The 13294-nt window shown below is 44.1% G+C and overlaps 1 protein-coding gene across 6 annotated transcripts in view; it reads right to left on the bottom strand.

Annotated features, from left to right (window-relative positions):
• The window catches only part of gdpd5b (glycerophosphodiester phosphodiesterase domain containing 5b), a 119324-nt gene that overhangs the window by 16669 nt on the left and 89361 nt on the right, over positions 1-13294 (bottom strand). For all 6 annotated transcript variants that reach the window (XM_084065560.1, XM_084065559.1, XM_084065561.1 and 3 more), the window contains exons 6-10: positions 12955-13053; positions 10808-10901; positions 7078-7223; positions 3224-3306; positions 357-507 (exon numbers count right to left, since the gene is read on the bottom strand). In XM_084065560.1, coding sequence (XP_083921686.1) covers positions 357-507; positions 3224-3306; positions 7078-7223; positions 10808-10901; positions 12955-13053 — 573 coding nt within the window. The remainder of the gene's footprint in view (positions 1-356; positions 508-3223; positions 3307-7077; positions 7224-10807; positions 10902-12954; positions 13054-13294) is intronic.

The following is a 13294-nucleotide window of genomic DNA, read 5'->3' as shown; positions in this document are numbered from 1 at the left end:
AATACACCACAGATGAACGCAGGCGTTGGTCCAGAATGAATTTGGAAGTTACCCAGAAAATAAATCACATTGGAAATGGCTGTGTTGACTGGTCTTCTGATATGTATTCAAACTAAAGCCACTCAGTTGACTGCTGTATTGAATGTAAATGTATATAGGAGGGTTTCTCCATCTCAAATCTAAGTATGCTGAATCTATTCTACATCAAAGTATTTTCATGAATACAAAAAGCAATGGACCTTGTGAACCTGGGTCTGACCCAGGTCAAATACAAAGTAGTACTTTTAGATCCTTCGCAGAGGGGACGGGTTTACTGTATCAGAAGGGATACACCATAAAACACCACGCTGCAGTACCTTGAGGAACCACTGTCCTGCATTGAGGCTCTGTAACTCAGTCCAGTTGAATAGCGAGGCGTCCTCCATCCGTCTGTCTGGGAAAACCTTGCGTACGTCTGTGGTCCTCTGCAGGGTGCGGTCCCTCATCAGGAAAGGCACTCCGTCCAGACTAGACAACCAGAGGATGTAATGGGTTAAATGATAGATCCATAGGTGTACCTGCGGATTTTTTAACCAGTGGAGTGCAATCTGTGATTGAAATAACCTCTTTAAATATGTAGGCCTATTTATTAAGATGGGGATGGGGAAGAGACAGGAGCTCTGTTTGGTGCTAAACTGTACTGTGTGGGACAAAGACCAGCAGTGGTGTCTTGGAAAAAGTTCCTCCTTGATATTTGCCTAGCAAATGATATATTTATTTTACCTCAGTTCATTATCCATGGAACAAATAACACAGCATCTGTCATGTCCTGCATTTGTTATTCAAATTCAAAGCTGAAAGACAATGATTTGACAAATGTACTCTGTGTGTGTGTGTGTGTGTGTGTGTGTGTGTGTGTGTGTGTGTGTGTGTGTGTGTGTGTGTGTGTGTGTGTGTGTGTGTGTGTGTGTGTGTGTGTGTGTGTGTGTGTGTGTGTGTGCGCGTTAACAAAGCTGTTCACTGTTCATGATAATTGGTGATTTATAAATCACATGCTCATTTCCAGATTGCATCTGTTGTGGTAGACAAGCGTTCATATCAGCAGAGCATCATTCAACATGTCTTAACTATAATCCAATGAAATATTGAAGACATTCACAATGCAGAGAAATCCTGTGTGTGTGTGTGTGTGTGTGTGTGTGTGTGTGTGTGTGTGTGTGTGTGTGTGTGTGTGTGTGTGTGTGTGTGTGTGTGTGTGTGTGTGTGTCTGTTTGTCATCAGGTCTAATTATTCAGCTCAGTCAAGAGACTGGAGCCCACCTGTCAGCAGCCCTTTATAACCTCACATTCGTCTCCGTTACAGGATGCATGAACAGTGAGTATGAGTACACATGAACACACACACACACAATTATGCATGACCTCAATATTTCATTTTAATCTAATGATGGAGTTCCCGTAAGGATTTCCGTTTCCAAATGTGCACACTGAATTTGACAGTGGGTGTTATTACACACACACACACACACACACACACACACACACACACACACACACACACACACACACACACACACACACACACACACACACACACACACACACACACACACACACACACACACACACACACACACACACACACGTACGCTATGCTATTCATCTGTGTTAAAGAGCAACTTGTTCACCTTTAAGGTGACGTGAGGAACAAGTGTAACACAAATGCACACTTTTAGCAGGCACCCAGCAAGAGCCACACCCATGTATACAAATCATGCTGCCCGCATACACCCAGTGCACACACCCACACGCGCACACACCCACACGCGCACACACACACACACACACACACACACACACACACACACACACACACACACACACACACACACACACATAACCTTTGGTAGGATTTTAAAAGGTCTTGTGAAAATAACACACAAACACACCACAGGCAATATACACTCAAAACAGCAGTTCATGGACTCTAATCTACTATAACCCAGCCAACCACCACCCCCCCCCCCATTCCCCCATCTCCGCACACAAACACACTCCAGACCACTCACTACTCACAAGCATACCCCACCCTAAATGCACTCTCGCATCCTGCATCAATAGCCGCACGCACGCACACGCACACACACACACACACACACACACACACACACACACACACACACACACACACACACACACACACACACACACACCTTCCTCTCTGTCTGTCTGAGTGTCTCCCCATGCTCATCTGGTCGTCTATGCATTATGTTGTGGAGTCTCCTGCTTTATTTTCTATGCCTGTGTTTATTCATCCAGGGAGAAGCTACTTTTAAGTAAAGTATGTGAGTACTTCTTCCACCACTGACCATAGTCCTCTACTACTGCCTCCTATTTATTAACCTCTTGATCCCCAGCATCCCTTTTCTGGGGGAACGTTCGCCTCAAAATTGTCGATCTACAGATCCACAAGCTGAGCTTGTAGATCGGCTATTGTTTTTTTCTAGATTTGGTGTAAAAAGCGGTCCAAGTACAGTTGCAACTCTAGCCTGGTCCCAAACCATAGACCCCGCCCACTCTCTGAGTGGACTGCCCCTCTTGGTCTGGTGTTGAAATGTGAGCTTAGGACTTATTCGATACAAAAAGTACCGTCCAATGAGAGTCGGAGGTGCGGGTGGGTCTAACGACAAGCCAATCAGCGAATATCTGCTAAAACAAGCTGTGCGATGACGTCAGATGTAGGTGGTTCCGTGGATCTCTTGTGATTGGTTTAGGGAAATTCGAATCCCCTCCCCCTTGTAATCACAGACACTGCAGCCAATTTCAGACTGAAGCTCCACGCAGCTTCATGATGATAATCAGGCTAATGCAACTCAGGTCCATTTGACCTAGTCTACTCTAGAGGGTATAAGTGGGTTGTATTCAATAGGGCTTGACTAGTTAAGTGCCTTGCTCAAGGGCATTTGAACATTACAATAGCTACTGAGGAGGAAAGATGATTTCTCATTCACCTTCACCGACTAACATATTTGTCAGCTTGTAAAGGGATAGGAACCGGTTCTCTGTGCCCGCCGTTCTGACCTCTTGGCATGTGGTACGATTGAAAAAAAATAAACAAATAAATAATGATGTGGCTTTGTGTGTGTGTGTGTGTGTGTGTGTGTGTGTGTGTGTGTGTGTGTGTGTGTGTGTGTGTGTGTGTGTGTGTGTGTGTGTGTGTGTGTGTGTGCGTGTGCGTGTAGTACCTGATGGCCACATCGGCCTCAAATCCTGTCACGTTCATCTGCACAGCTCGCTGGAAAGACAGGAGAGTGTTCTCTGGAGCAAGCTGGACACACACACACACACGCACGCACACGCGCGCACACACACACACACACACACACACACACACACACACACACACACACACACACACACACACACACACACACACACACACACACACACACACACACACACACACACACACACACACACACACACAAAAGTAGGGTGTTCGATATTTACTTTTTTTTGTAACAACATCACATATATAATCAGATAAAATAGATAAAATTAACAACTTTTTCCCCATATGCCCAGACTGCCAAGAACGACTAAAACGACTTTTTGAAAAAAAAAAAATATATATACATATATATATCTTTTTTTCTCACACAGAACCCAAGATATCGTGATCTGAAGATTTGCTGCTCCATTCACTTCTTGGTTAACTTATTACTTAACTCAATTACTGCCAATCACGCATAAATGCGATCTATTAAATAGCGCACTTGGCCGCCAATCACGCTTTTTTTTTTATTTTTTTATTTGACCCAAAGACCAAGGAGATATGATTTTTCGAAGGAAAAGACTCCCATCCACTTCCTTGTTAACTTAAACACCTAAAAATTATGTATCTCGGCTCCTGAGTACTTTTTAAATTTCAATGAAAAATCTCTGGCAGACAACAGCAAAAAATCTGAAATAACTCTGGCAGACGAAGTGTTAAAAAAGCTTTATCTCGGCTCCTGTGTACTTTTTTTTTTACAATGTATTTTTGGTCCAGACATACTATTTTCAAAGGCAGACAACAAATGTCAACGCGGTCGCGATGACCTCGTTGACATTTGTGAAACCACACAGTCCAACCCTCAGTGATTAGCAACCATAAGGGGATCGATCATACTGGAGATAAATATTCTGTGACTAATTGAAAAAGGTAAGCAAATCGAAAAATCGCTGGCAGTGGGCAAATGCGGACAGAAATAAGTCTGGCAGTGAATGAGTTAAGAGAGAATATATCGTTATTTGTTGCTGTCGGGCAGAAAGCTTATATCTCCATATTTCATCTTTTCTTTCCTCCCTTAAATTATATTGCCGTATTTTATTTTATTTTCTTTACAACAATGTAGTGAAACAATTTATTGGAACACAGATCATTTTTTTTCCATTTCCGGAAAAGCAAGGTTTTTGGACATACGTCGTTTCCGCCCGACACCAACGATACCGGCATGCCTCACACAGTGATCTGCAGTGTCAGGTTCACAGACCTCAGAAGGCTGCATACAGTGCCTGCTCTCCAGAGGAACGTGATGACGTCATGATATGGGCATTACCATATCAATGGGTCTTTAACTCTTCCAGTCAAGGTTATTATGAACCAAGCAAAACAAACCCCCTCAGACCCAAAGCATCCTTTTCCCATGTGGCCTACGTCACTGACAGCAGAGGTGAAAGTGTAGACTGGGAGGGAGGGGGTGCAGTGGCATGGCAATCAATGCAATGCTTCTGGGAAATGGAGTCCGGTCATGTGATTTCTCCATTGGGTGCTTGGGGGGTGGGGGTGGGGGTGGGGGGGGGTTCTCATAGCCATGCAGAGCCACACCTAATTTTAGACACCGGTACGTCGATCGATCACGCCTGTCAACTAAATGGAAAGAGCCTGTGTGTGTGCGTGTGTGTGTGTGTGTGTGTGTGTGTGTGTGCGCATGCATGCGTGCGCGCGCGTGCGTGCGTGTGTGTGTGTGTGTGTGTGAATTCACTCCCAGTTCTTTCCCAATAGTTTACGTAATAATGAGCAGGCATGCACTGCCAAACGCCATTAATCCTTCATAAGGTAACATTTATGAATAGAGTAAAATGAAACCGGATTCATAAATCAGCACAACGCAACACAAAGCTGCAAACCAGCCACATGAATCATAGGGTTATGCCTTTCAACTGGTCTCCAGTAGCATATCCGACTCTCAATATAGGCAAGCCAACTGCTTCATGCGTTGGTAAACACAGTTATAAATTATAATAAATATAAATTCCTTGAAGAGAAACGAGCAAAAATAAGGCGCACAAGGCTTAAGCCACAGGATAACACATATACCCCTGTAAGGCCCTATACAGGGTAGGGAGCTTTCTCTCTACCTAACCTTACTCTTTCTCTCTCACTCTCTGTCTCTCGCTCCTGGGAGAGCGAGGCAGCCAGCGCTACAGGAGAGCGAGCCTGAGCTGAACCATACGTCAGCCTGCTCGCGTCCACAGCCAAACCATCCCTCCCTCCCTGGGTCATTTTCATCCCCCGGCAAGCAAGTGTATTAATGGACTAGAATAGCCCTGAGTAGTAAAGGAGAAAAATGAATAGAATAAAATATAAAAACACACAGAGGAAAAGCCACGAGGGCGGCATCATTTTTCTTCTGCCCTCCATGAAGGCTGCATGACGCTTCATATTGGAATGGAGAGGTCCTGTGTACTGTACTGTAGCCACTGCACTGTGGCGTTAAGAGTGTCAGGGTTAGCGGTTCTATTCCCTTTGTACCTCAAAGTGGGGTCCGGGGTCTCCCAGGGGTACTTGAGGGGGTTTCAGGGGATCCCCAGCAAACTTGTTTACTCACTTTAAAAACCTATATATATATATATATATATACACATCGGCTATTTGAAATTAGCCGATCTAAAAGCTCGATCTGCTATTTTCAAAAAATCTTGACAAAAATGGAAAACTGTGGAATATTTGTTAAACACATTTTAACAACACAACATCATTTCGTATATGGGGGGTCCCTGGCACACAATATTTTCTGATGGGGGGGGGCCAAATACATGATACATTCGGGAGTCCTTGACATGACAACGTTGGATAACCACCAGGGTAGAAGGTAGTAGCTGCACACTCATAGCTTAAGTGCCAAAAAGTGTATTAAGGACGAGAGAGGGTTAAAAAGAGCACTGCACTAACACTGCCAAGACTAGACGTTGCATTCCTGACAAAGCTTGGTGAGCACAGAATGGAATGGGACTGGTTTATGAGCTCCATTTCCCGCACAGTTCAACGATTACAGCATGCCCCAAGCCCTGCCAGAGATAAGCCCCATAGCATCGCTGACTGGTGGAAACCTTAACCTTGCTTTTCAGAAGAAAGCAACAAAGTAGAATGCAGGACTTAAGTGGCTAATGAGACAAATCGATTTGATCGATTATGAAAAAAAATATTAAAACGTTTTTGTGTCGATTCGAAAAAATAAACTTGCTTCTGGATTATTTGATTAATCTACATGAGCAGCAAGTCTGTTATTGCCGAAAATAGCCGATCTACAAGCTCACAACGCGTCGCAGCGCGACGCGTTGTGAGCTTGTAGATCTGCTATTTTCAGAGCGCAACACCCAAGCGCGACCAAACATAAAACAACTTGTCTTTTAGTTCTACTGGATCTCTTCTCCACTCGTCCCGCCCTAACATTTTAGTCTAGTTTTTATTTGTTGACGAAATTGTCAATATATTTAGTCTTAGTTTTAGTCATCATAGCTTAGTTCTTATTTAGTTTTCTTCGGTGAAAAAAGGTAGTTTTCGTCATAGTTTAGTCGACGAAATCAACACTGATTTTAACACCCACTCACTGTCATGTCGTCTGTCGGGTGGAGACCTCATACAGTATGTCCAAAACTGTTACTTTTCAGTAGATCTGCTACTTTTGATGCTTTTGTGTGACGCTGTAAGTATGATCAAGTATGGCGTTAATTTACGGGGGGGGGGGGGAACACAAAAAGTTAGAATATGGAGATAAGAGGTTCATGCTGTGTTTGACACCCTCTTATTGTGTAGGTTGGTCTGCTGACTCACCATGGGAGCTCCCTGGTGTCCGATGACGTCCGGCCGCTCTTTGAGGTCGGAGGGGTCCATGATGCAGGGGGAGCTGATGGACAGAGGGACCATGTAGAGACCTAGCAGCACACTCAGGTACAGCAACAAGAGCATCACCTGAAACCCTGGAGAGAGAACACACCACGTGTTGGAAAATGAGGGTGAGAGACAGGAACATATTACACCAACTAATAAAGAAATGCCATTGAGGTGCTTCTTTTTATATATATTTTTTTATTCAGAAATGTGTAACACATCATTTTACATCTCACTGTAAGTGTAATAGTGTCACAAATAACATTCCTGTTTTTGTTTAGTTTAGTTTTTTACATATCCACCAAACAAAACAAAACAACACAAAACACTAACAATACACACACACCAATAGTAAAATAAAACAACAGAATACCCCCCAGAGGCCCACAGTTACACATTTTTTTCTTTTTTAATACACTTTCTTTTTTTCTCTCTCTTTTTATTTATACAGTACCATTGAGGTAGCCTGGTAAACCCCCCTCCCTCCGGAAATCTCATTTGCATTTCATTTCAGGAAGGAGTCTGGTCTACAGGCCTGTATGGGCAATTTGGGAGCTGGGCTGGATTAGTACAGTTGACTGACAACCCCTTCAGCCAATCAGCAGTTCGTTCCTCCTTCAGCCAATCAGCAGCTCATTTCCCAAACCACCAGCCAATATGACGCAAGGGGACTTTTGAAGGGGCATTTTTGTCGGCTGCACTCGGTTCCATTCGGTTTCACTCGAACTCGCCACCTGATTGGCCAACCTTCGCTGTCAATCACAGAACATTGAGCGAGGACGCTGATAGGACAGTTCATGTTATGAACTGTGGAGAAACGCCCAGACAGACCTGTAGGCCAGACTCACTGCTGAAATCAAGTACAAATGAGATTTCCGGAGGGAGAGGTTTACCAGGCTACCATTGAGGTGCTTCTGAGCAAGGCTAGCGGACCCCCCATCTGAAAATATTTTGTGCACGCCTGCCCGGGAAGATTAGTGTTGTTAGAATGTTTCAAAGACATCAAAACAAATTCACATTCTTTTTCAAGATGGTTAAACTCATTTTGATGCAATAATGTTGGGGGGCCCCTTCAAGGACCACTTTGAGAACCACTGGTCAAGAGTCCTAACCACTGTGGGGTCACTAATATTAACCCCAATCAATCCGGGGACGCTTCTCTGCTATTTTTGAATAGCCGAAGACATCTAAAAATGACAGAGATGCGTCCCTGGATTGAATAGGGTTAACATTGGACATACTGTTTACTTTCCATTTTAGAAGACGTCAATTGTGTGTTTCCCAGGTTGTTTGTGGTCACACACAATGGTAAAGCACTGACCTCAGAGGTAAGGGATTACATTACGCACCGTCCCCTCCCCCCACAGCAGAGTGTACGTGTGTGAAGATGGAGCTTTTGGTGTGCATGCACTCTCTCTCACACACACACACACACACACACACACACACACACACACACACACACACACACACACACACACACACACAGAGAGGGTATGTGTTTCAAGGTCATAGGGCTAGGTTGAATGTGTCAGGACAACTCCTATTACAGACAGGACACTGAAAGCGCACAGGCACACACACACTCATGCACATTCTGTATAAACAAAAATAACCACACATACTGACAGGCAAACACACACATGCAACACTCATTTGCATACAGTTACGCGCACACGCACGCACGCACGCACGCACGCACACACACACACACACACACACACACACACACACACACACACACACACACACACACACACACACACACACACACACACACACACACACACACACACACACACACACACACACACACACACACACACACACACACACACACACACACAAACACACTTTGTATCAAGCCTGCATGAGAGCAAGAGACGCTGAGCAGAGAGAAGCGCAGCCAAGACCTCTTTTCACCTTGGCAAGCCTCCTTTGTAGCACACAGCCTTCTGTTACAGATATGATGAGCAGCATTCCTTGTGGGAGATCGTAAATTCCTATCAACATACTGTGTGCTCAATACAAGGAGACTGGAGAACACAAGGAGATATACTGCAGCATGTGTGAGCGATGGGAGCAGAGTTCTCTAGCCTGACTGAAACCCAATGAATTTAAGGCATTATTTCTCATCAAATCTCCCCCCAGCTCCTCGAACGACAGAAAGAAACCGTCCACGGTTGCCTCGTTTTGATTATGGCGTTACAATGCTGATTGATTGCATGTACTGTCTACAGCGCAGAGGACAATAAAGCTCTATGCTGTTCCATCTAATTCTGAACTTTGAGGCACAAATCACAAAAATATCACGTACGTACGGACTAGCACTGTATGGACAGATGGAAAACCTGAAAACATTATGCCTCTGGGCATAAAAAAAATCCATACAAAATATTCTATTTTATTATTACTTTGAACATTTTCGCCTATAATGACACGCCCCGAAATAGGGGTAGATTATGAATCAATCATTTTGTTTTATAAATCGATTAAATTGACAACTGTTGGACCCCATTTGTTTCGATCACATAGTTCATTGGCAGTGGTGTAAAGTAACTACAGTAAGTACATTTACTCAAGTACTGTACTTAAGCAAAATGTTAAGGTATCTTTTACTTTACTGGAGTATTTTCAATTTTCAGTACTTTTACTTCTACTCCACTACATCTCAGAGGCAAATATTGTACCTTTACTCCACTACAATTATTTGAAAAATGTTGTTACTAGTTACTTTACAGATCTAAATTATTACATAATAAAACATACATGAACCTTTCCAGCTCTATTTTATACATAGGCATTCGAAATAGCCGATCTACAAGCTCACAACGCGTCGCATCGCGACGCGTTGTGAGCTTGTAGATCTGCTATTTTCAAACATTTTAGTACTTTTACTTTTGGTACTTCAAGTACATTCTGAACCAATACTTTTGTACTTTTGCTCAAGTAACATTTTTAATTCCGGACTTTTACTTGTAGGAAGAGTATTTCTACAATGCAGCATTGATACTTTTACTTAGGTAAGAAATGCGAGTACTTTTCCCACCACTGTTCATTGGAGACTCATTGTTACACAGCACTATATATCAGCAGCATAGAGGACTAAAGGTCAGGTGCTCTGGCCTCTGTGGGGAGAAAGCACCCATAGGGGGGGGACTGTCCGCAAACACGTCACGGGACACCATCGGAATGTTCACTATCTCCGTCAGCCTGGTGGAGGTCCTACTCCTTATGTACACTATGTTAATCATTCACCACCCTAGCCCACCATGCTCCTCGCTGTGTGTGTGTGTGTGTGTGTGTGTGTGTGTGTGTGTGTGTGTGTGTGTGTGTGTGTGTGTGTGTGTGTGTGTGTGTGTGTGTGTGTGTGTGTGTGTGTGTGTCTGGACCGTTGAGGTGGACGGTTCGATATTCAGACAGGAGTCTCTTTCTCTGTATGTTTGTGTGTGTCTGTGCGCTGAACGTGCACTGGATTTTGTGACGGACAGCAAATAAACGCAGATGAGACTGTCTTATATTCTGTGTGTGTGTGTGTGTGTGTGTGTGTGTGTGTGTGTGTGTGTGTGTGTGTGTGTGTGTGTGTGTGTGTGTGTGTGTGTGTGTGTGTGTGTGTGTGCATATTCAGCTCAGTGTGTTGTTGAGTTAAACAGGAAACAAAGGGGGAACTTACTTGTCTTCTCTGCACGGGCCACCTGCCCAGCCACGATCCAAGACAGTGCTGTGACTGCAGCTAGGGCCCCTATTTGGAGAAAAGGTCCTGTGGCCTTCAGAGAGAGAGAGAGAGAGAGAAAGAGAGGGAGAGAGAGAGTCTATGAGATAAATCCAAAGATGGAATAGGGCAGGGGTTCTCAAACTTGACGGGTCCATTTGTACACTCTCTGAGTTACAGACAGGGTCCACGTAAGTATCAATCATTTAGATAGGCCCTGGAACCCCCTCAAGGACCGCTGGGGGTCCCTGGACCCCACTATGAGAACCACCGGAATAGGGCATTCAGACAGATAAAGGAACCAAAGGAACAAGGACAGAGATAGTGAGAGACTAAAAATAGTCACAGAGCATGCAATATGCTCTACTGTGTGCCACGCCCATTTTAGCCAATGTTTTTTTTTTTACAAATAAATATAATTTACACTTTAACATGGTACACATGCTGGTAATTGAGATAACAGTACTCTTGAGATCATTAGAGGAACATCAAAGGTAAATACATCAAATGCATGAAACATTTTAAGAGACACTTTAACTGTCTATAATTCTAGTAATCTGTAAATGTCTGTATATTTATGATCTATTACAGAAACGTATTGATTGTATTGTAAAGGGATACTGTTCTTAAACATGTGAATGGGGTTAATGCATCATACTGATGCTGGTATATGATAACCGGCTCATACCAGACTAAAATAGAGTTTCCGTTTTGGTAAAATATCCACAATACCAACATCGGACACCAAGCTCCATCAAAAGCCACGGTTAACACAGCAGAAATCAATGCAAAGTGACCTGGATATCCCAAGAGTGGAAAATCTCTCAAAACGTATGATGCAAATCTATATTAAGAGTTCTATACAAACATAGAATGTGTCCATTTAGGATATGTAACCCATTTAGACCCGAAGCCAATTCTAAAAACGCCTTCAATATCCTGACCTGAAGTTTTCTATTCAAAAATAGAATAAAAAGTAATGTTGCTATATACTGTATCAACAACTACACAAACAGATGTGTTCCTGGCTTGAAACATAATATACAATAATAATGTATGGGTGTTCCAGGTATAAATGAGAATTTCCTTCTACACCAAATCTCTTGAGCGAAAATAGCTGATGTACAAGCTCACAACACGTGCATTGTGAGCTTGTAAGATCTGCTATTTTCACAGAATGTTCGCCCCCTGAATAGGGGACACTAGGGTTAAATTGGTTATGTTCTCTTTATTTAACAGCCTGTAAACAAGTTATTACGGTATATAAAGTGAGACAACTTTAGGGTGCGACCGGCGATTTCCAACCCAATCTCGGTCATTTCTATGTTACGCCCCCTCCTGTGACACACATGGAACTGCTTCATCCCTTCCACATCCAGGAGGACAGCTCTGTGGTGGAAAATAATACTCGGCGCTGGCATTGCCTTGGGGGGGGGGGGGGGGGGGGTTTACGATCCTGTCCCTATCGGTACATAACTCGAACGGCGCTGAGTCGGTTCTGGCGAACTTCGCAACGTTCGGCAAGGCAACTTGCTCGCCTAGCGGCTCACTCGTGGTGCCTCTCGTTGTACTAGTCCACCAGAAACATTTTTTTGGCCAACTCCTTCCAACAAACTAACTTAAAATTAGGGGCTGTAGTTTTCACCAAACAACGTGGACAAACGGACCGAGTGGTCCACCTTGCTGGGGGCGACGAAAACTTTGCCTAAACTGCTAACATTAATCCTAACAAAATTATTATTGTGTGAAAAATAAACAGAGCGATGAGAAGGATTCGAGCACGTGGCGCAGGGATTGACAGGCTAACGCTTAACGTTGACGCCACAGTGACATCTGGTATTTTAGGGGTTTGGGGAGTTATTTAAAGTGCTTCGCCCATGTGAGAGGCAGTTCCGCGTGCGTCACAGAAGGGGGCGTCACCAATTGTTACTGAGACCGGGTGGGATAACGCTGCAGGCGTTTGGGGTCAGTTGATATGCTGTAGTTTTACTGGCACAAGCCTGCTCCATAGTGGTGCTTCCTTCCCTGTGTTATGTGTTTACCTGCAGGGATATGGGGACGATGTCCCACTCCTCCCCCCATATCCCTGTGTTACGTTATGTGTTTACCTGCAGGGATATGGGGACGATGTCCCACTCCTCCCCCCACGTCTGGCTGACAGAGATGACTCCGGCCACGGTGGTGAAGAGTGCGCCCACAACACCTATCTGTGTACATACAGAGAGACAGAGACAATAAAACACCCATGCACGGCTGTGTGCACACACACACACACACACACACACACACACACTGACATATTAAACAGGCCTGCATTTGCACACACACACACACACACACACAGATATATTACACAGGCCTGCATGCGTACACAGCACACACACACACCCCCTGAAATATTACACAGGCCTGCATGCGAACACAGCACACACACACACACACACACAC

The sequence above is a fragment of the Gymnoscopelus microlampas genome (genome assembly GCF_963454915.1).
Source record: "Gymnoscopelus microlampas genome assembly, chromosome: 8".
Lineage (NCBI taxonomy): Eukaryota > Metazoa > Chordata > Actinopteri > Myctophiformes > Myctophidae > Gymnoscopelus > Gymnoscopelus microlampas.
Note: the sequence above shows the minus strand (reverse complement) of the source record. Positions and strands in the feature narration are given on the sequence as shown.